A 23,841-nucleotide genomic window follows, 5' to 3' on the forward strand; every position below is an offset into this window, starting at 1 on the left:
TTGAACTGACACCCCCACAAGCTTTATCCAGGAAATCTTTTCGAGCGTCAGGATTATTTAAGTTTTTTGGTGGATTTTTCACAATAACTGAATAGGATGGTTTCGCGGGTGGGGGAGGTTTCATTTCTGGAATAGTTTGCACAACTGACCTTGCTTTATGGTGCTCAGCAAAGCTTTTAAATTCCATGTAGAGTTCATTAACCTTTCGAGTTAACGTAGCTGTTGTCTCCCCTGGCACACATGGGACCTGATCTGGCTCGAAAATCAGATACTGAGGTAGGCTGATCTTTTTCTCATCACAAAGATCAAAGGCTCGAACCATATCACTTACATTATCAGTCACTTTGGGGCGCTCAGTTACCCTAGTAATAGAGGCGTCAGCCCACAAAATCTTCTTTGCTTCAATTAACATATCTCCTTTGAAAAAATCGCAAGCAATTTTTACAATATTATCAGCTGAACAACCTGCATTTCTAGCCCGTGAAATGAAATTCAACACGGGATTCAAGACAAGTCTTTCATCTGGCATCATCCGGTGAAATGATCAAATTTCATCAAAATTCGTGGGCGGGGGCCACAATAGTTGTCAGTAAAAGCAATAGCAAATCAGGTAGTAATACTCACAAGATATATATTCAGAAGTTGCGTACACAATTTTAATTATCCAAAATCCAATTATTCAAAGCAAATTGTTAACAGCACGTTACACAACTTAAATAGTTGCGTACACGATTTTAATTATCCAATTATCAAAAGCAAATTGTTCACAGCACTATGTAGCATTGTACACAATTTCAATAGTTGCGCAATGAAATAAATATCCAAACAATAATCCTCTGTAAGTTAACCAACCAATATAAACTGGTTTTCATCCATATAGGTCAAAGACTGAATGAAGATTGTTCAAAGCACATTCCTGAGACATACTTTGCCTGTAAACCCATCCTTAAACCAAGCATGAATTTAGCCAGTAGACCCACCCCTGAAAGTTTTCTTTTCCTAACTTAACCCCTTTCCAAGATAGCCATAAGCAGCCAGGCTAAAGTAGAATTTTACTAAAGTGAAGATAAAGGATCTTCCCTTGCAGAATGTGTTAACTAATTTTTCTGCCTATTATGGACTCTAAGAATTGCTTTCTCAACATGTTTCCTTATATCTAACTGGGCTCCTAGGCTTATAATACTAGTTGGCTGGTCTGCTAATTTTAATATTTGTATACAGCCTAGTCTATATATACATATACTGTCAAATTAGCCATCTGGTGGTATCTCTCCTAGATATAGTCAAGGAATATGGTAAAACAATGATATTCTTACTTCACTTTACCTCCTATCTCCCAATGTGCAAGTGTGTAATCCAGATTATATATTTCCTATGCATTTTTCATTTCCTGATTTTATTTTGTTACTTCACTGTAGGCCCTAGCTTAACTTATTTAACAAGACTGCCTGTGGTTAATAAGGAAAAAGGCACAGGAATTATATTATTTGTACTATTCTTTGTACAGTAGGAGGGGGGTTGAAGACAAGTGCTTTTAGGAACAATATAAGTAAATATTTTAGGTTTTGTTGTTGTTTTCAGAATTTTTGTGTTTCTATTTGAGTGGGACTACCTTTAAAATTTCAGGCTACCCTTCTTTTATTAAAATATTTTCTTTTGAAGGAGTCAGATAAATGGTAAAATTCTAGTTAATTGACTTCTTGCTATCTCAGAAATGGTTTCAGTTAGTAAAATGAAACTTTCAGGGATGAATCTACATACTAAAGCATGTCCCAGGAAGCTATTTTGAAGCAACTATCTCCACTCCTTCTCCCTCTAGAGGGCCCTGACCTTTGATGACCTTTAAAAATATGTGTGTTATAAAAGTGAAACCTTGGAAATAGATCTTTGGCTTAATTGAAGTACAGCAAAATTGTTTTCAGCTTCATAACTTTGCTCAATTCTATTTTATTAGGTTTTAAAGATATGCAAATACATTTCCTAAATCATGAAAAAAAACATTGGTATGGCTCAAAATTCCACTCAAATAATAGGAATTGTGTTTTCAGAATTAAAGGCAGAGAAGAAGCAACTAGTAACTATAAATTAAGGTAAAATGTTGTTTTGTCAAAATTTCAATAGGTATAGGACCTGTGTAGGCAAATTTAAAGGCCTCTAGGGGGAGAAGTAGTGGACGTGTGTATTTTAAAATATGTTCCTGGGACATAGGCTACTTTAGCCTGGAGACCCATCCCTGGAAGTTTCATATTTCCTAGCCTAAACCCTTTCCGAGATAGAAAGAAGTCAATTAACTAGAATTTTACCAAATAAATTAGTACCTGTGTTTATACAGGCTTTAAATCCTACCTTTTGACCAAAGTAAAATATTTCTAAAGAGATCAATGACCAGTTTATTTTCGATAGCTTCTTCTCGAAGTGTTCTTAAATAATCTATTTAACACGGTTGTCTACATTTGCGAAAACAATTAAACTAATTTCTGTCTATAAGCTTGCGACGCCCGAAAATGGGATGATACTTTTTGATTTGTTTTTGTATTTTTTTAATTTACAGGGCCTAATAGACCAAACTAATAAAAATGTATTCTGGAAATTGATTGTGTCAGTAAGTGAAACCTGAAACCAGACCATCAAATATTGTTGTCAAAGATTTATTCATTGCAAAGCAAAGTAAAATTTATTCATTGCAAAGTTAAAGCATTTTCATTTTGAATGTTTTTTTAAGCTATTTATGCAATGCCCTACTTCCATTTTTGAGCAAAACCATAAGTCATTTTATGCAATAGTTTAATTTAAAGCAAGCTATAGGCTTATCAATCAGATGCCCTTAACTCTACCTACAAGTCAAGGGCCAATGTTTTTTCTTTTGTAAAGAAAATTAATCAATGACCTAATATTTTTTTTTTGTGAACTAATATTTCAACTAATATTTTTTATGGTGAACAGTATCTTAAAACCTTAACCTTTTACTTGAAAGTGCCCATTTTCATAGAGTAAGATATCTAACTAAGGTTTGTCCATTTTATCGTCTAAATTCTAACCAGGCTGATTCCAAAATGAACTTCCAACGTCCTTCTAATCAAAAATTGACAATCTATTGCTTTTCCCCTTGGACGTTTGACGTCACTAGTCACCGTTCAGAGTTTTACTTGAGCAAAACGGATATAAGCAGATAGTCAACATGAGGACAGCTCAGACGGCGTTCGTAAGGTTCGTAAAGTCGTTCGTAAAATGTGTTTCCATAATTTTTTCACCGCTCATATGAACTTTGTACTTTATGTGCGTTTTGAGCAGCAAACGATTCAAATTTCTGAAGCATCTCATATTTCGGAGAAAAAGTCTTAAAGAAATAAGAAGCTTGAGGTATAAGTATAGTTTAATGAGGCATAAGGGCTTGTTACATATTCTGTATTTAGTATCAAGCATATCAAGATTCCCTAGTTTTTTTTATTGTCTTGTGAAGTTGACAGTGGTGTTAAAAATCCTGGTAAGAATCCAGTCCCATAGCACCCTAAATATTTAGTGCAAAATATTGAAATTAAATTCCAATTTCTCTTTTCTCGGACTAGAGAAATCAGCATATCTTCAGTTCCCCGATTCCACATCTCCAAATCTGTTTAAAAAGTTTTGCTCTGGAACTCCTTCCCTATTGGTCAATTCTATGAGCCTTAGGGAAAAAGTTAACTAAAGTTTAACTTTAATCCTTGCTGACGTAAAGGTTTACGGAAGGTTAATGAAGCAACTTTACGAACTATGCGAACGACTTTACGAACTTTACCATTGCCTTCCGAGCCGTCCTTTACGAGCCATTAAAAGCTGATTTTGAAGAAAAGAGCGATTAAATGGCGATCAAAAACGCAGCTATTAACGACCACCGATTTTTCGGTGATTCGATGACGGGTGATTTTCTTTGTGAAAAGCTGGTGGATTTTGTTTGATTATGTTGGCAGCTCAGCTTTGACGGCGGAAGAAAAATAGCAGGTATTATTATTCAATGAAAGTGAGTAAGGGTATTCATCGAATTTGATCCCAGTGAAAATCTTTATGAGGGTTCTTCAGTTTTTGCTCTTTATTCTGTCAGTTTTCTGCTTGTCGCTTTAAGTTAAGGTACATAGGACTATTTTCATAATTTTTAAGTGTGTTGTTTGAACCTGAAATTTAATGATAAAAAAAGCTTCACTGAAAAGTGACCTGCGTTGTCTATATTTGTGTTAATACTGCTGAAATGGCTAGATTGTCTCAGTTAACCTAAGTCTATTTAACGTTAGGGCCAATGCATACAGACAAGTTGGTGAAAATTAGTTTCAAGTTTCAACACTTAACTCAGGTAAATTACTGTGGTAATGTTTTAGGTCATGCTTTCTCCAAATAAAATCAGAAATTAGGGCAAAATTCATGATTAGGGGCCTGAACTTTCAGGAATGAATTCTGGCCCATAAATTAGTTAAAACCTTGAAAGGTATTGTCAAACATTTATTTAGCCTGTTTTATTTATAAGGCCTAATTTGAAGTTCTATTAGTCCAAGTTGTATTACTGTTATTACTTTGGTAAAATTCTAGTGGATTGACTTTTGGCTATCTTTGAAAGGGGTTAGTTTAGGAAAATGAAACTTTCAGGGATTGGTCAATAGGTTAAAGTATGTCCCAGGAAGGTATTTTAAAGTACCCACCTCCACTCCTTCTCCATCTAGAGGGCCTTGAAATTTGCTTACATGACAGGTCTATACCTATTGAAATTTTTGACAAAACACTATTTTACCTTAATTTTCAGTTACCAGTTGCCTTTTCTCTCTCTTTAGTTCTGAAAATGCAATTCCTGTTATTTGCATAGAATTCTGAGCCATATCAAAATTTTTTTTCAAATTTAGAATATGTATTTACATATCTTCAAAACCTTATAAATTGGGATTGAGCAAAGTTATGAAGCTGAAAACAATTTTGTTGTGCTTCATTAAACCAGAAGATCTATTTTTCAAGGTTTCACTTTTATAACACACATATTTTCAAAGGTCAGGGCCCTCTAGAGGGAGAAGGAGTAGATGTAGGTACTTTAAAATACTGTCCTGGGACATACTTTAGTGTGTAGACCCATCCCTGAAAGTTTCATTTTTCCTAACCTAACCCCTTCCTGAGATAGCAAGAAGTCAATCAACTAGAATTTTACCATCAGGCCTACTTCTACTAGCACTTTCCAGTATCAAGCTGCCTAAGGCCAACACAGCTATGCATGGTCCTCCTGCAGCCTATTCAAAGCCTCCCTCTTTAAAACCTTGTGGGAAGTTCCCATTTCCATTAAATCTTTTTTATGACATCTTTCCATCCCAACCATGGGTGACCTTATATGTTTGCTATTGATTACATTATTTAGAGAGAAAAAAAATCAGTTGACTACATAATTGAGTGAAAACATCATTTGATGCCTTTTTATGCTCTTTCATAATCAAATTATAATCCACCTAACCTAAACTAACCTTATTGTAAATTGGCACCAAGAAAATGTAGTAGGCCTATTATTTTGTTAGAAAACAAAAAACTCCAACTTTAATGGAAAATTCATCATTTTTAAGAGCTCAAAAAGTGCTTAGATATGAATTTGCAATAGAAGTAATTTTTATATTCATAAATAGCTTAAAAGAAGGCATCAAGTGGTATGTTCACTTTATATATTTACCAAGACATCAACTAAAGTTTTCACTTTCATCCTAGCTAATTATATGGCAAACCAAAAATTTACCCTCTGTTTAGCCCTTTACAGTTGTTCAAAACAGACAACCTTGGCATTGTCCCCAAGCCATCTCAACCTTTTTCTTATTGTAACATTAGTAAGGGGGATTTAACTATACTTTTTGTACAGCCTACTGTTTAAAATAGGTCAGTCAACTGGGTACCCAGAACAATCTGTAGACCAATTTCTCTGGAAACCATAGCAAATCTGTGTTTGCCTTGCTGAGAGCCCATGCTTTGGAACTATAGTAGACCACTCATCACTGTACCTTCCAATATTCTAATCTTGATTTGCAGACTTATCCTATGGTTCTTCAAACCTTTTAAAAAAAAAATACTCATAGCCTTAGGTATTCTACTTTTAACATCTTCACTGCTCCTGCCATCTTTACTAATAATACTACCAAGGTAAGTGAAGCTGTCCACCTGATCAGTATCAGTGCTGCAACAAGTACTCCAAATTTTTACTTAAGTATCAAGTATTAAGTACTCATTGTTTTTCTACTTAAATATCAAGTAATAAGTACTTTCCAAATTCTTACTTAAGTATCAAATATCAAGTACTTGCCAAAATTGTACTTAAGTATTACTTCAAGTACTACTTTAAGTATTTACTCTATGTAATATATATATATATATATATATATATATATATATATATATATATATATATATATATATATATATATATATATATATAAAGCCCATGCTACCTTTTTTTAAAGCCATTCTGAAGGCTTCTTAGCCCCTTCCCTTGCCTATAAAATGTCCCCTGTCATTCCTCCCTTGGAAATCTTGATCAAGAACCAGAATTTCCGTTTTATCGTTTAGTGTTCAGTCAAATCTGGCACGTTTGAAAAAATACAGGGTTATTCTGAAACATGTCGGAATGGTGGAAAAAATATTGAAAATAGAAAAATAAACTTTGGATTGGCTTTAAAACAGATAAAAGGTAATAAAGCAGTTCATTCTCTGATTCAATAAGTAAAAACCTTAGCAACAAAAAAACTCATTTAAAAGTAAGGAGCCAAGTTATTCAGTTGCAGACTTTTTTAATAAGAGAAATCAAAGCTCAATAATCAAAAATCAATTGATGACATGTCTTGCCCTCTGCACCTTTACAAGGAAACTGCCTCAAGTTTTCAAGTTAAATTTCAGACACGCTATGAAAATGTATTGCATCTATATCCTTTGGCTGGTTTTCACTAAAGCAAGCTGCATGCTGTGTAATCAGTTCAGATGGTCGGTAAAACTCCCTACAAAAATGTATTATAAAATCACGGGCCTGCAGCAAGCCCGCTGATTCAGACGTATTCCATACGGCTGGTCAAACTGTAGAATGAATGAAAGAATCAATGAATGAACTTTATTATCTGTAAAAGTATAAAAAAAAACACAAAGTACTGAGTATTATAAATAAACAAAAATGAAAATGATAAACAGCAAGAAAAAAAATTCAAACTAACAAAAGACAACATGGACTAATTAACTGGTATCCATATGGAAAAAAGGCTGCAGAGGGTTGTAAACTTGAATAAAATAGATAGTGTTTTTTACATAAATCATCACTGGAGACCGAATCCGAGAAGGCATATCTATTAAACCAAATCGAGCAATTATTTTTCTGTTTTGGTGCCATCTAGGAAGCTGGAGGAGGAATTTGCAATATCTGAAATAAGCCATACATAGAGTATGGGGATTTTTCTTACGAAACGGCTTGATTCACTAGGGATGAAAAGGTAGTGGAAAGTGTTGGACCAAAATATAGACCAAGCCAACTAACTAAAGAATAACATAGCAGAATTGCAGTCCCAGCAACAAATGGAGTGACCGCATAAGGGCTATTATAACAAATAAACTCGCATTTAGACACATTAACTGACAGTCCAGTCTTAGATAGTTCATTGGTTAATATAGTAAAATTGGAAAGCAGCCCACAGCAAGTCTGGGCAACAAGAAGAACGTCATCTGCATATGCAACAGAAGACAAACCAATATTACCGTAAGAAACGGAACTTTTAATGGGACGCATGCACAATGCAAGCACACATTTAAATATACTAGGAGAAAATACAGCTGAAGTTGCAACCTATCTATTTCTAGCAGCAGTTTTCACACCATTAAGTGGCAAAAACCATGAGACTAAGTCAAAAATCTTCTGAGAAAAAAGGAATAAAACAAGAGCTAAGAGCTCATATGGCATGAGCTCTAGCAAAATTATAAGAATCAATAGATTAATTTAAAAGAAAAATCAGAGGCTTAATGCTGGTCAGCATTAAAAATAAGAGCTCTGAGACACAAGGTCCTTTTAAATATCAAAATTCATCAAGATCCGATCACCCACTCACAAGTTAAAAATACCTCATTTTTCTAATTTTTCCTCTCCCATCAGCCCTCTCCCCCAGATGGTTGAATTGGGGAAATCAACTTTATCTAGTCAATTTGTGCATGTCCCTGACATGCCTACCAATTTTCATTGTCCTAGCACGTCCAGAAGTACTGAACTTGCCAAAGCACTGAACCCCCCTAACTACCCCAAAGAGAGTGGATCCAGTCCGGTTTCGTCAATCATCTATCTACGACATTTGATTATTCTACCCACCAAGTTTCATCCCAATCTCGCCATTCTAAGCGTTTTCCAAGACTTCCGGTTTCCCCCTCCAACTCTACCCCAATATCACCAGAACTGGTTGGGGTTTAAAATAAGAGATCTGAGACATGAACTCCTTCTTAATATCAAATTCAAAATACCTCACAAACGGTCATCTGCTCTTAAGTTAAAAATACCTCAGTTTTTGTGATTTTTCCGAATTAACACCCCCTCCAACTCCCCCAAAGAGAGCAAATCCATTTTGGTTATGTCAATCACCTATCTAAGAATTGTACTTATTCTTCCCACCAAGTTTCATCCTGATCACTCCACTCTAAGGATTTTCCAAGATTTCCGCCCCCCTCCCCAAATCCCCCCAATGACACTGGATCCTATCAGGATTTAAAACATGAGATCTGAGTTACGAGGTCCTTCTAATATGAATTTTTATCCGATGAAATTCAAGATCCAATCACTCTTTCTTAAGTTAAAAATACCTCATTTTTTCTAATTTTTCAAAATTAACCCTCCCCCCAACTCCCCAAAAGAGAATGAATTCGATCTGTTTATGTCAATCATGTATCTAGGAATTGTGCTTATTTTTCCCACTAAGGTTCATCCCGATCCCTCCACTCTAAGCATTTTCCAAGATTTTAGGTTTCCCCCTCCAATGTCACCTGATCCGGTCGGAATTTAAAGTAAGAGCTCTAAGACATGATATCCTTCTAAATATCAAATTTAATTAAAATCCGATCTAATTTTTCCAAATTAACCATCCTCCCACCCTCCCTCCAGATGGTCAAATCGGGGAAACAACTATTTCAAATTTAATCTTGTCTGGTCCCTGATACGCCTGCCAAATTTCATTGTCCTAGCTTATCTGGAAGTGCCTAAACTAGCTAGACCAGGACTGACAAACCGAAAGACCTACAGAATTTGCTATCACTGTATGTCACTTGGTAAATACCAAGTGCCATACAAAGTAATTTTTCTCTGGGAATGGAATATTTGGTTGAAGGTTGGCTTCAGTATGACTTATTTTGGAAAAGGGTTATTTCCAGGCTTTGGGCAAGCCATGGATGGAAGTAGTTATAGGCCCTACTAAACTGAAGGAAAACTCGACTTTTTAAAACTTGAAACCCCCTCCCCCTCGCCCTATTTTATATAGGGCTTGTGATATCAGAGTTCGATATGAGCCCTGATCCTAGACATCTTTGGTCTAGCTTTCATTTGGATCCGTTGCTCCATTCGCAAGTTATACTAAATTAAACCAAAAGCTTCACTGAGATCCATCAATCTCTCGCAAGCGACACTGAATTAAATGAAAAACTTAACTTTTAATTAAGCTTGGGTCTTCATCCCAGAACTCAATGCATACCATACTCTTAGGCATCTTTATTCAATTTTCATCGAAATTCATCTCCATATGCAAGTTACAGTGAATTAAATGAAAAACTCGAATTTCTTTAACACTTAAAGCCCCATCACCCTAATTAAGCTCAACTTTAATCCAAATAGTTCAATTAAAAAATAGTCAAAACAGTTTTTCGTTTGATTCAGAGTAACTTGCGACTGGAGTGATGGATCTGAATGAAAATTGAACCAAAGAGGCCTAAGACCATGACACATATCAAGTTTTGAGATAAAGACCCTAGCTCTAATTTAACAACTAGGAGTGGGTTTTATTTCCTGAAAAATTTAAGTTTTCTGTTTAATTTAGTATAACATGTAAATGGAGTAACGGATCCGAATGAAAACTAGACCAAAGATGCCTAAGATTAGGGCTCATATCAAGTTCTTGTATCACAAACCCTATCTCAAATAGGGCGAGGCGGAGAGGGTTTCAAGTCTTAAGAAAGTTGAGTTTTCTTTTAATTTGGTATGGCCTATAACTTATGAATGGAGTGACAAATCTGAAGTCAGATTCGTCTGAATACCTGAATTTTCTGGAACGAATTTGACAAAATACCACTGCATTGGATCCAGCTAGAATTCCCTTGACTTGTTTTTTGCTGACAACTTTTAGATGGGCAAAGATTCATAGCTTCAGCAGTTTTACCAATAATATGGTTCTGAAGATGATGAAATGTTAGAAATCTGGTTCGGTTGACAAGATGACCAAACTTAAACACTAATGTCAGAGATATAAGCCCAAATGGACTACAGTATGCAAAATTTAGCACAAAACAAGGGCTTTGTTTTGTTCTCACTGGTCGACAGCTCACTGTCGACCAGTGAACTGTGAAATAATTTCAATTTTCTTTTTTATATAACTTTTAAACAAAAATTAAATCAAGTGTTAATCATACTATAATTTTTTTTCATCAAAAACAAATACCTTATTTCATATTCAAAAAGTGGGCATGGAGCTATATCTGAGTTTACTCTAAATCTAAAGGGTGATGTTTTCTTGTACATCGCCTGGGTGATGTATATCTGGGTTTGTATTTTCGTGTCAAAGGTAAAGTATTTGAAAAACAAGTACATTAAAAGTATCTTAAGTAATAAGTACACTCTAGAGTTTTTACTTAAGTATAAGTACAAGTAATGGAAAATTTTACTTAAGTAGTACTTCAAGTAAAAGTACTTCAAGTAAGTGACAGCACTGATCAGTATTATCATTGCTCCATCATGGTATAAGCCTAGAGATGGAAATGTGTTAAGAAAACAATTCATACTTTATAGTATCCAGAATGATTGTAGCTAACATAGCTTGCATGAATCCCTACTATAATTTACCCCTATCCCCCCAGATGGAGGAATGTTTATGCTCTTTACAAATATAATAATTGCTTCTACCTTGAATTCAAATTTAAGCACTTTTTAACCTAACCCAACCTAAACTAAACTTATTTTAATAATTTTAGCATTGAGAAAATGTAGTATTATTTTGTCAAAAACAGCACAGAGAAAACAGTATTATTTTGTCAGAAATGATGGATAACTTGTACTTTAATTGAAAATTTGTCATTTTTAAGAGCTTAAAAAGTGCTTAAATTTGAATTTATGGTAGAAGCAATTACTATATTTGTAAAGAACAAAAAAAAAGATATCAAGTGGTATGTTTGCTTTATTGGTAAGTTAGTTATAGTGCTTAGATCTGAATTTAAGGTAGAATCAATTGTTATGTTCATAAGGAGCCTAAAAAAGGCATCAAGTGATATATTCACTTTATACAAAAGCCAGGTTGTATGGTTTGCTGTAAATTTACCTATCATATTAATGGTTGCATAAACTATTAAAAGGAAATATATTATTCTTACATCAAGCTTATAGAGTAGTAGTCTATGATGATCTTCCTACACCATCTTTCGCCTGGAAAACTATGATGTACAATCTATCTACTGATGACATTAACAAAAAACTGGTCTTCTACATTCTTGTTTTGTTTTTCTCTTTTTTTTAACTGATTTCATTGTTTCAGGAGTTCTCACCCACAAATAGCATACAACTGGTGGGAAAAGGATATGGCCTGCAGATATGTGGAGGTAAGAATATAATGCTATCTGTATTAAAAAACCTGTACTAGGCATAGATGACAACTCCCACATCTCATTAATGCCATTTCAATTATTCTATACCATTTAAAAGCCCCCCCCCCCAGCACAGGTCATATCCCTCACCTCTTTCTAAGCATACCCCTTGGATAAGGGATGTAAATTACTCTTAGGGGGCAACCCATCCCAAACCCATCACATATTGAAGGAGGGGAAAGCTTTCCCAATGTTTTGGTTATGCAGTAAAAAAAGGGAAGTTGTTAAAATTGTGAATCCAAGCACCATGGTTTTTCTTATGCCACTAAAATTCTTTGTTCTGTTAAATAAAGGCCATGAAATCTAATCAAACTTGATTTTAATTAAAAATCAATGGACTCAGTCTTGATCTTCAACCTTGACCTTGTTACTGACATATTATCTATATAAATTTCAAACTTGGTAAATGCAGTTGTTTACCAACCCCTGCTGCAAGTTTACAGATGGTGCAACAATTTTCCATTTTTTTTAAATAAAGAGCATTAAAATAGTGACATGATATATACCAAAATCAGAATCTCAGTTTGGTAACTGCAGTGATTTTACAGACTTGTGTAGTGATTTTACATATTAAATTCCTAACAGACATTATACTAATTATTGACAAAAAACAGTCAGTAAAAATGAACAGCCAATTGGTAAAGTCACTTGTCCCCCCCCCCCAAAAAAAAAGCATTTTGGCTAGTAATGACCCTGCCCCTCTCCACTTTTAAATTTTTTTATATAGTGTGCTTTAATTTTATGTACACTAAATATTAAATCTATCATCTGTACATTAAACTGTTTGTTTATTTAACAAAAACACTCTTTTTAACTGATCTATCTTAGTCTTTTATATTTTCTGATATTCTTAAATCCAAAGGATTATTTCCCACCATTATTCAGGGAGAGTGAAACCCTATACTTTGACATGTGTTGTTGATGGGTTATTAGAGAGGATTCACTTAATTGTGAATCTAAAAGTGATTTATATTCTATGTAATTGCATTTTGTTTTGCATAAATAAAAAATACCATTTATTCCTACATATCTTGTCAACTTGGCTGCTTAATGCTTGATAAAAAGAAACCTGAAGTTGACATTACAGTACATATTGTTATACTTCCCAATGTCTATCTCCCCCCCCCCCCCCCCCTCTTAGGTTTTTGTGAAATACACTAATTTTTGCATGCATTAATTTGGTCAGCTAGTGTTAAGACAGAAAAAATATTTTTTTTCAATCATGCCAAATTGGCTTTTTATTTTTACAACATTATACTGTGCTTTCTATTGTGCAAATGTTAGCAAAGAATAGTCACTTTCAAGCAATTAGCTAGCAACTGTATACTATTGACGTGTACCAATTTGATAATTACTAAAAAAAAATGCAATTTAAGCAATATTGATTGCATTTATTTTAAATTGTATTTGCTATTTTCTAAGTGAGTGTTAACAGTTTTGAGTAAGTTCTGCTTTTTAATACAATTTAAGTGGCTCAAATCTACCTACTCAAATTATGCATTTTATGTGTAAATACCCCTTGTTAAAATGCAATAATCAATTGTCTATTGATATTGATTTTATTCACTTATATAATATTGTTATAATAAGATATTAAGATTGTTATAATAAGATTATATGAGATTTTATTATATTATATAATATATTATAAAAATATTTTATTATAATATTGATATTGATTATTGAATCTATTTATTTTGATTAATAATCTATTGATTATTATTGTTGATAATAATCAAAATGCAATGATCTATTGTGCTTCACTAACAAAAGAGAAAATTCCATCCTTTTGTGACCAACAACAGAATTCCATGGTTTTGACGTGTAATTTCATTTGTGAAGTGAGTGCTGTTTGTTTTGCAAATAATACAGAAAATGCATTTACTTAGAAGTGACAAGGGGGTAGGTTTTTACCCTGCTAATTCTGTATGGTGAGTTTTACTGGCTTCAGTTTGGGTATAGTCATTTTTTATGGAGCAGGAAGGGGGGGTTGAGGGGGATTTTAGCTGTAATAAAAATAATGATAAAATTTTTAATCTATATTGCAGAACCCAATGTCTCCTCAGGGCCCACCTATGGAATAGTTGAGGGACATGGGCAGCAAAGAGTCCTACAGATAGTCAAATGTTGAGGCTACTGGAAGCAGTTAGTTATTTAACCATTATATGCTATTTATTATATTATATTCATAACTATACACTCCCCTCCCATATTAGACTTAGGTCACTTGTTTTACTACAACTTGATAATTCACAGCCCTCACCCTAGAAGTAGGGGGTAGTCAACCCCAAAAGCATGGTTATTTGACCTTCAGACTATTTTTTGATTGGATAAATTAGGGGGAAAGGTACACAGGATAGACTGCTCTCTCATTTTGTTTGACTCTAGCATAATCCAGAGGCATTGCCCTGGAAGCTTGGGGGTGTCAAACTTAGAAGAATAGTTGTTTAAGATGCATAAGGGGAAGAAAGTGTGGGGGGGCTGGTTGCCCTCTGGCCACTTTTGGCTAAATAAAGGAACTAGAGTTTTATATTTCCAATCAAACAAGCCTCCTCCAAACTTGGTTTGTTAACATATATTAACAATTGGCAACTCATATAACTTTCAACCCTCATCCCCAGGTTCTGGGTGTTTTGTCAACCCTGGAGGCACAGTTATTTGACCTTTGGACTATAAAGAACAAAATATATATTCCAATTTTTTTCAGATGCATTTTGGGGAAAAGAGGCAATGAGGGAGAGGGGGGGGGGCTAGTAGCCTTCTGGTTCTTTTTACTCTTGAAAAGGCACAATAACTTTTGATTTCTAATTTTGGGGGACCAAGAATCAAACATGCCCTTGTTTCTTAATAAAAACCCCAATGTTAAGAATGGGCATCTTGCACAGCTTACAGCCCTTGCCGTGGGTGCTTTTGGGGGTTTGTCAATGTGTGAGTTATAATTATTTGACTTGGGACTATTTTGAACAAAATTTGTATATCAAAATTTTTATCAACTCCATTTAAGGGAAAGGGACAAGGACACTAGATCCTTCAATTTCCAACCAATTGAACCCTTTCCAAAGTTTATACAACTGCCTCTTTCCATTAAAACCTCATATGTTAACAACAGTCAACTATCATACCTTACAACCTTTGTCCAAGGAGCTGGGACAAGGGACCTAACCCTTGGAGGCATAGTTATTTGAATTTTGGGCTAAGTGCTAATTTTTGCTGCCAAATAGGGGCCAAAAAGATATCAAGTAAACTAGTATTGCATTTGCCCCTCAACATACATGTAAAAAAAAAGGATACAGCATTAGACTTTACAGTCCCTACTGGCGGTGCTGATCTCCGTTTCTTGGCCCTACAGCCAGGAAGTGCATTGGGGGGGGGGCTGGAGGCCAACATACATATAGTCCCCAGAAATTCTTTGTTTTATCATATTATTAATAGTTTTACAATGTTGCATAGTTATTATCACACTATAAGAAGGAAGTATATTATTCTTAAATTAAGCTTGCATAGTACTATTCCATGATGATTTTCTTACACCATCTTTCGCCTGAAAAGCTATGATGCACAATCTATCTACTGATGACATGAACAAAAAACTAGTCTTCTGCATCCTCATCTTTTTTTTAAGTTTAAGCTAATTTCAGTTATTTCAAGGGATCACACCCACAAATGAGAAGCAACTGGTGAAAAAATGAATCCAAGAAGAGGAAATATATGCTTGGACAACCCCCTGCTAACACAAAGGCAAGTTTTATTTATTTTTTACAATACTGAAGGGTTTTTTGGTCTAATCACTGGAAGATAGTGCTCAGTGTTGTAATTATCTCTCCATTATCATCAGTAAATATCTTCAACTACTGAGAATTGTCTTGATTTTGATATTTTCTGGAAGTTTGGGCCACAGGTATTAGCTTATAACAAGAGCCCATTATTTGTTTTTCTTGAAAGAAGACAAGCCTATCAATTGGGCTTGCCTGTAGCAAACAACATAATAAATTTTGGAAAATGTCTTGACTCACAATGAGTTAAAATTTAAATTATACAATAAGACTTGTATTTGAATTATATAGATGACGATATTAATTTTGTTTCATTGTCACGTGTATGTACTGACTCGTCTAAGAGCTTTGCTCTTGGGTATGTGGAATATTATCAAATTTCAAAGTCAAAACCCAAATATGGGAAACCATACTGTGGCTATGCCATGTCAAGTAAATTTTTATAAGCTAGTTTGTTTAACTATGTAATAATATGTACCTTGTGTAAAGCCTTTGTGTGTATCTAGTTCATGCATATTGGGTACAGGAGTATCAGCTTTTCTTGGGTGATAATGGGGAGGGAAGAGTCTCAAGCAAAAAAAAAACATTATTATGCAGCATATTCAGTGATCAACCTCAGATAAATATCCCCGCCCACCCCTTTCTCCCCATCTCAATGTCTCCTCCAACATTTTATCATCTGTATTGTTTGTGTAGTGGTAGTGTAATCAAAATCAGCAGGTTGTTGTTTTTGTTTTTAGTGTTGTTTTGTATTACTAGTTAGTTATAATATGTTTGTATTTTTGTCCCTTGAGGCCTCATGTGCTACTAAATAAAGTGAGGGTGGTAGATGGACTTGTAAAGGATTATGTTTAAAGGGATATGTTTCTCTTAATTTTTTTTTATTATTATTATTAAAGCACTAAACTATTGTCTGCTGAAGGCTACATGCCCTGTCCATGACCCACCAGAATATTCCCACGCCCCACCGGTTGGGCCTGTGCTCCATGTTGAGAATCATGATATTAAGCCTAAACCTTATGCTGCTCTAAAATATGAAAGTATGTATTTGATGTCTTCTTTGTGTCTTTTGTCTCATATTTTTTTGTTTATTTTTCTTTTATTAAGACTCTAAGGTATTGACAACTGAAGGGTGCATGCCCTGTCCATAACCCACCGGAATATTCCCACGCTCTAAAATATGAAAGTATGTGTTTGATGTCTTCTTTTGTCATACAGATAAAAAAATGTACCTCCCAAAGTCTGCAAAAACTATTGTCACAGTTACTTTTGATTGCTGTGGAAGGGTTTCAACTTTTTCCTGGAGGAAAAACGCTGTTTTGTGCTGTAGAATGTTTTGCTGCTTCTTAAAAATGGTAGCTAATAAAATAAATGTTTCCAGCTTGGACCAAGAAGAGTTCGTTTCATCCAAGCTCATCGAATTCTTGAGTTCAAGGCCTTCCGACTACATCAAGGCAAATTCTATTTGGACTCTGATGGTAATTTTCTTTTATTGTTTTTCTGAATAAAATGTCCTTGGACTTGCAAAAAAAAACATCAAACAAACTATAACATTCATGCCAATTCTGAAATATTACAGAATAAGGAGATACCCAAACGCTAAGACAGAATGACTAAGACTAGCTAGTAAGGGGCTATCGCCCTAATATTTCAATAGATGGCACCAAAACAAAGTGCCAATTCCTGTCATTTTTTGCTGCTAAATAGAGGCCAAAATGACATCTAGTGATCTGGCAGTGCATTTGCCCCTCAACGTATATACAGTCCCCAAGATTGAACATTTGTGTATATTATACTAACCCTTTCAGAACGTTGCCCAGTTTTTGATTTGCCCTTCAACATATATGTCCTTCACAATTTGCCCTTCAACATATATGTAGACCCCAAAATCGAACATTTGTGTAAATTATCATATTAACCGTTTTACAATGTTGCACAGATTTTAACACACTATTAGAAGGATGTATTTTATTCTTCCATCAAGTTTGTGTAGACTGGTCCACAATGATTTTCTTTGCACTATCTTTTGCCTGAAAAGGTGTAATACACAATCTATTTACTGATAAAAAAAACTGGTCTTTAGCATTCTTCTTGTGTTTATGTTATTATAACCCCTGAACACACATTTATTTCACCTTTGGACTATTTAGAACAGACTGGCTATCTTAAAAGTTGGTTCAATGCATTTGGGAGAGTAAGGGTGGGGGAGGGATGGTTGCCATCTTAGCACTTTTGTCTCTTGAAAGATATATTGCAAGGAAAAACCTACTATGCTAACGATAGGCAAATAGCATAACTTACAGCTAATGTCCCGGGACCTAGATGAGGGAGGGGCTTTCAACCCTAGGGGAACGGCATTTGGTCTATTTTGAACAAAATGGCTATTTTAGGATTTTGATCTGATGTATTTTGCAACAAAAAAGTGTGAAGGGTGGGGGTGTATTGCCTTCCGATCGCTTTTAACTCTAAAAGGGCACTATAACTTCCGATTTCTAACTTTGATGAAACAGGATCAAATATTCCCTCTGTTCTTACTAAAAAAAAAAAAAACAAAAAAAACTTGTATATTAACAATGCGCAACTTGCATAACTTACAGCCTGGAGACAATGGAAGGTTTGTCCCCCCCCCCCCCTTCCCCTGAGTTATAGTTATTTGCCTTTAGGAGAACTTTGAACAAAAAATGGCTGTCTCAAAGTTTTCATCAGATGTATTTGATTGGGGGAAGGGGGGGGGGCTGCTCTTCAAAAGCCGCTGGAGCTTTTGATTCTCAATTTAATGAGACTTCAAAAGTTGTTCCCGTCCTTCCATCAAAATCATACATGTTTAAATTTGACAACTATCATAACTTACAGCCTTTGCCCTGAGAGCTGGGGGTCGTTTCAATTCTTAACCCGGGGGCATAGTTATTTGGCCTTTAGACTATTATCAATATAACGGCTTTTAAAAAAAAATTATCGGATGCTTTTGGGGGAAAAGAGTGGAGAGGGGGGCTGGTTGTTTTCCAATCACTTCTGACCTTTAAAAAAGGGAACTACACGTTTTGATTTCCAAACGAATGAGTCTCCCAAAGTTTATATGATCGCCCTTTCCAAAAAAAAACCTCGTATATTACAATGAACGGCCTGCATAACTCACAACTCTTCCTCTCATTCTGTGGGGTGTTATGTAATCCTGAAGGCATAGCTATTTGAACAAAATGCCAATTCATGCCATTTTCTGCTGGGGATGCTTATTTGCTCCGAGAGCTGGGGATGCTTACGTGGGAGGATCTTTCCATTGAGGAAGGGAATTTTCCATGAAAGGTAGAGCCGAATTTCCGGCATTAATTAAAAACTATCAGAAATCAAATAAAAAAAATAGTTTGTTTCCGCTGAAAGTAAGGAGCAACGTTAAAACTTAAAACAAACAGAAAGTATTACCTATTCGAGGGGTTGCCACACATTCTGCTTGAATGTGTTAATTTGCCAGGGCAACATAACAGATAACCTGAAAAATATAAAAATTGATACTTGCTTGAACAGAAGGTCAAAATTTAAACATTAGGTATTACAATTAAAAATTAAATTAGGTTTTAAATATTAGGTGAAAATATTAAGTATTCTGGCAGTACATTTGCTCCTCAACATATATGCAATATCCAAAAATGAACATTTTTGCGTATTATATTATTAAAGGATGTACAATGTTGCATAGTTATTATCACACTGCTAGAAGGAAGTATTTTCTTACATTCTTTTTCTTCTACATTCTTTTTTTTATATTCTATTTTATTACATTATTTTCTTACATTCTATTTTGTAGAGTAGTTGTCTATGATGATTTTCTTTCACCATCTTTCGCCTGAAAAGCTATGATGCACAATCTATTTACTGATGACATCAACAACAAAAACTAGTCTTCTACGACCGTGTTATATTTTTTCTAAGTTAAAACTAATTTCAGGTACTTCAAGGGATCGCACCCATAAACGGCGAGCAGCTGGTGAAAAAAGGAATCCAATTTCCAAGAAGAGGAAATATTTGCTTCCCCCCCCCCCCTCCCGCTTTTACAAAGGCAAGTTTTATTTATTGGTTGAAGTACTAAAGACGTTTTCGGTCTAATCCCGGCAAGATAATGCTCTGCGTTGTAATTATCTCTATTATCATCAGAAAACGCCTTCCCAGCCACTGAGAATGGTCTTGATTTCAATATTTTTTCGGAAGTTTAGGCCACAGGCACTAACCTATAACAATAGCACATTATTGTTTTTGCTTGGAAGTAGGCAAGCCTATCAATTAGACTTGCCTGGATGTAAATACACAAAAAAAAATAACAGAATCAATTTTGAAAATGTTTGACTCAAAATTTGAGGTAAAAGTTCAAATTTAAATTGCGCAATGAAGCTTGGGTTTGAATTATACAGATGACAATATTGCTCTTGAGTATGTAGGACATAAGCAAAATTTCAAAGTCAAGACCCCAACATGGGAAACCATTGTGGCTGTGTCATGTCAAGTAAATTTCTAATAAGCGAGTTTTTTTAACCATTTACTAATATGTACTTTGTGTAAACCCCTGTAGTTAAATATATTCAATAGAATTATTCCTTATTTCAACCATTAGACAGAGCCGGGTGGAGATGCAACTGCTCCGGGGAACATAAAAACAAGTATAAACATAAGCGACATTAGGTTTTTCAATGGGTAGGCACGAGTGTGGAAGAAGAAAATAATTGGTATGGCTGTACGCAAAAGGTAAAGATAATATTGGTTAAGAATGAATTTATACTGATAATCAAGGTAAAAATAAGTTTTATTTGAACAATTTCATAACGCGTTGATATATGATTCGAAAATTTGGTTAATTGCATTAATATTTCAGTACCACAGTTTTGTTAATTTTTTTCTCAATGTGAAATTATTGTGTTGGCTTGAATGCAGACTCGCAGCTAAATTGAATTTAGTCACTTTCTTTTTTTTCACATATGTTTATTGATATTGGTTTTATTTTTATTGCCTGTAGTACTGAGGAGCTCATTAAGGAGATAACCAAATACTAGTTTTAAAAAGTGTTACCTCTTTGTTTAAAAGGAGATAGTCAATTTTTTAAACTGCTAAAACTAAGTTTATTTTCCTTGATAGGGATTTCTGTTCGTTTCACGATTCATAAATTTCACTCCGTAATATGCACGTTTGCCCAAAAAATATTATAATTAATTTTTTTTTTTTATTATTATTAAAAAAATTTTAATATTAAAAAAAAAATATATTTTTAAAATATAAAGAAGTCCATGAAGCCAGCTTTGCTGTTCAAGTCTTTGCACTCAAAAAAACTTATTTTTCTTAAAAATTGTTATTATTGAAATTATAGAAGTTATTATTATTATTTCTCAAAAAAACCTATGTTGAACTTAGTTTTATTTTCAAAAAAACTCGATGGATTAGTCAGGGTTCCCAACAAGAATTTCTATAATGTTTGAGGGAAATCGAGTTACAGTCCTGCAGAATCGAAACAATACCTAGCGAAAAGGCTATAAGGTTGTGTGAATGCAGGTTTGACTGCTTATAGGCCATAGCCATTGACTGCTCATTGACCATAGCCATTGACTGCTCATCGGCCATAGCCATTAACTAATCATTGATTGATAGCCATTGGATAAATGCAGGTTTGACTGCTCATTGACCATAGCCATTGACTGCTCAGGGGCCATAGCCATTGACTGCTCATTGACCATAGCCATTGACTGCTCATCGGCCATAGCCATTAACTAATCATTGATTGATAGCCATTGGATAAATGCAGGTTTGACTGCTCAAGGGCCATAGCCATTGACTGCTCATTGACCATAGCCATTGACTGCTCATCGGCCATAGCCATTGACTGCTCATTGACCATAGCCATTGACTGCTCATCGGCCATAGCCATTAACTAATCATTGATTGATAGCCATTGGATAAATGCAGGTTTGACTGCTCAGGGGCCATAGCCATTGACTGCTCATTGACCATAGCCATTGACTGCTCATCGGCCATAGCCATTGACTGCTCATTGACCATAGCCATTAACTAATCATTGATTGATAGCCATTGGATAAATGCAGGTTTGACTGCTCATTGACCATAGCCATTAACTGCTCATTTTCAGCCATAAAAGAATAAGTTTCTTTGAAAACTTTACTATCGCCTTGAATAAGCTCTGAAGCCCACATCAGACACATATGCCGAGTAAGCAGCCTCTTAACAGCAAAACCAGCGATTTCAAGGTTGTCAGATACTTCATTGAAGTCTTCATTTTCTTCTTCCAACAGAAGCTTATTGCTTTGGTGAGCGGTGTTAAGCCCAGTCAGCTTCACTTGTGGTATTGTCACTTTTTTCTATGAAGTCAGCAAAAATATTTCCCTGGTCAGGAATTAGCTTGCAGTTGCCTGTATTTTTGGAGTCACTAACCAGCCATTATTCGGTGAATATACGCTGGATTCCATCATTTTGGGTTTTTTGGTGTCAGATTCTCTTAGATGAATCCAAGAAAGGGTCTGAAAACCCAAAATATTACATTATTATTTAACAAGTTCATTGAGCAGCCTCACACAAATCCCCCGCCCCCCGTATTCTTCTAGATTTTATCGTCTATATTTTTCGTGTAGTGGTAGTGTAATAATCAAAATCAATGGTATGTTAGTTTTGTTTTTTGTCTTATCTCGTATTATTAGTTGTAATAGGTATATTTGGCTATATTGATTTTTGTTCACTGATTTAGCTTAATGTTTACACATAGTTTTATCAGAATAGTTATCAAATTTTTAATATTAATAACTTCTTAATGCTCATACTTTTTCTAGATGCCATACATGGCCATACAGAATTGGTCATACATGGCCATGGCCATACAGATTTGGTCTTCTAAAATATATAATAAACACAGTAGCAAAAAAGTGAAGTCTGAGTTGGCAAAAATTATCTATGACTGTTTAGAGTTTAACCACAGCAGTTATTTATTAAATTCCAAATAAAGTTAATTTGCATTTTAGATTTTGGAATTTGTCAGTAAAAGTTATTTCTAAATACAAAAAATGGTTAGAAATTGCATCCGTTACTCTGCATCGTTTTTCAGCTCTCATTTGGGTTGATTATATAATAGATTGAGAAAAAAGTAAAAGTAAAAAAAGGTAAAGGGGAAAAAGAAGTAAAAGTTATATGCAATTAATAGGAATATATGAAATATTTACAAATTGTTGCTGTTTTATCAAGTCAAAAATATGTTTTCGCCACTGTTTCCAAACACTAGATGGCGTTCAGGTTTGGGTTTTGGCAAGATGAATATCAAAATTAACCATACCTATAATAAATGTTGGTTCATTTTGCAAATAGTCTAAAACTACACATGCTAATAAACATACCACAGCTTGAATTTCCTTTTTCTTCTACCTCCAGGCATGATTTCAGAAGTTTATCTAAGGAGACGGTGTAAAGATTCAAATAAACACCAAAAAGGCTTTATTCTAAATATATCTTATTACAAAGAAGGCGGAATAACTCTTGGCAAAGAAATAGCGGGGATGCAAATCTCACCACCCGGGGGCGCCAATTGACGAAAAAATAGGGTGGAAACAAATACACCCAACGTGTACAACAGATTAACCAAGCCCTGGTGGCTTAGTCAGTACATTCTTACCCCATATGAGACCTTTTTGCCAATGGTAAAAGGCACAATATTTGGGAATATATGTTTTGAAGAAGGGGAATGATAAACTAGCCTTTTCTGTTGTATAAAATTTACACAAGTGGACGGACTCAGAATTTGATTAAAGAAAAGTTATCTTTTTTATTCTGTTGTCTGATAGGCTTTGCTTTTAGTATGTAAATGTTAATTATATAAATATATGTATGTATATAATCAAATATGTTCTTGCTAATATGTAAAAAAACGCCTTGTGCTTTACTCTGCCAAATCCATAGATTTGAAATGTCAGAAATCAAAAATTTCTATGAAACTCTAACCTTATGCTCCTCAAAGTATATATGAGGTGCCCTCTTTTATTATACACGTGACAACTGGCAAACCTAGAGCTCATGATGAAGAACACAAAAAGCGATACTTGGGATACAAATTCGGTTTTCGAGTTTGATACCTTCCTAAGTTTATGAAAGCTATTGTCATAGTTACTCTGATTGCTCTAGTAGGGGTTTTAAATTTTTTGCTTGAGGAAAAGCGCTGTTTTACGCCATAGAAAATTGTGCTGTTTCT

General features: G+C 34.7%; 2 protein-coding genes across 2 annotated transcripts in view; one reads left to right on the forward strand and one right to left on the reverse strand.

Moving 5' to 3' along the window:
- Positions 1 to 2,432, reverse strand: part of LOC136035651 (potential E3 ubiquitin-protein ligase ariadne-2-like) — a 63,040-nt gene extending 60,608 nt beyond the window's left edge. The window contains exon 1 of the mRNA XM_065717558.1: positions 2,347 to 2,432. The gene's annotated coding sequence lies outside the window, so the exon portion shown is untranslated. The remainder of the gene's footprint in view (positions 1 to 2,346) is intronic.
- A 1,542-nt stretch (positions 2,433 to 3,974) lies between these two features.
- The window catches only part of LOC136035656 (uncharacterized), a 36,306-nt gene continuing 16,439 nt past the window's right edge, over positions 3,975 to 23,841 (forward strand). Inside the window, exons 1-5 of the mRNA XM_065717562.1 lie at positions 3,975 to 4,104; positions 11,736 to 11,799; positions 15,493 to 15,582; positions 16,999 to 17,095; positions 19,561 to 19,671. Of these exons, the coding sequence (XP_065573634.1) occupies positions 15,530 to 15,582; positions 16,999 to 17,095; positions 19,561 to 19,671 (261 nt within the window). The 5' untranslated portion in view covers positions 3,975 to 4,104; positions 11,736 to 11,799; positions 15,493 to 15,529. The remainder of the gene's footprint in view (positions 4,105 to 11,735; positions 11,800 to 15,492; positions 15,583 to 16,998; positions 17,096 to 19,560; positions 19,672 to 23,841) is intronic.

Source organism: Artemia franciscana, chromosome 14 (assembly GCF_032884065.1).
Source record: "Artemia franciscana chromosome 14, ASM3288406v1, whole genome shotgun sequence".
Taxonomy (NCBI): Eukaryota; Metazoa; Arthropoda; class Branchiopoda; order Anostraca; family Artemiidae; genus Artemia; species Artemia franciscana.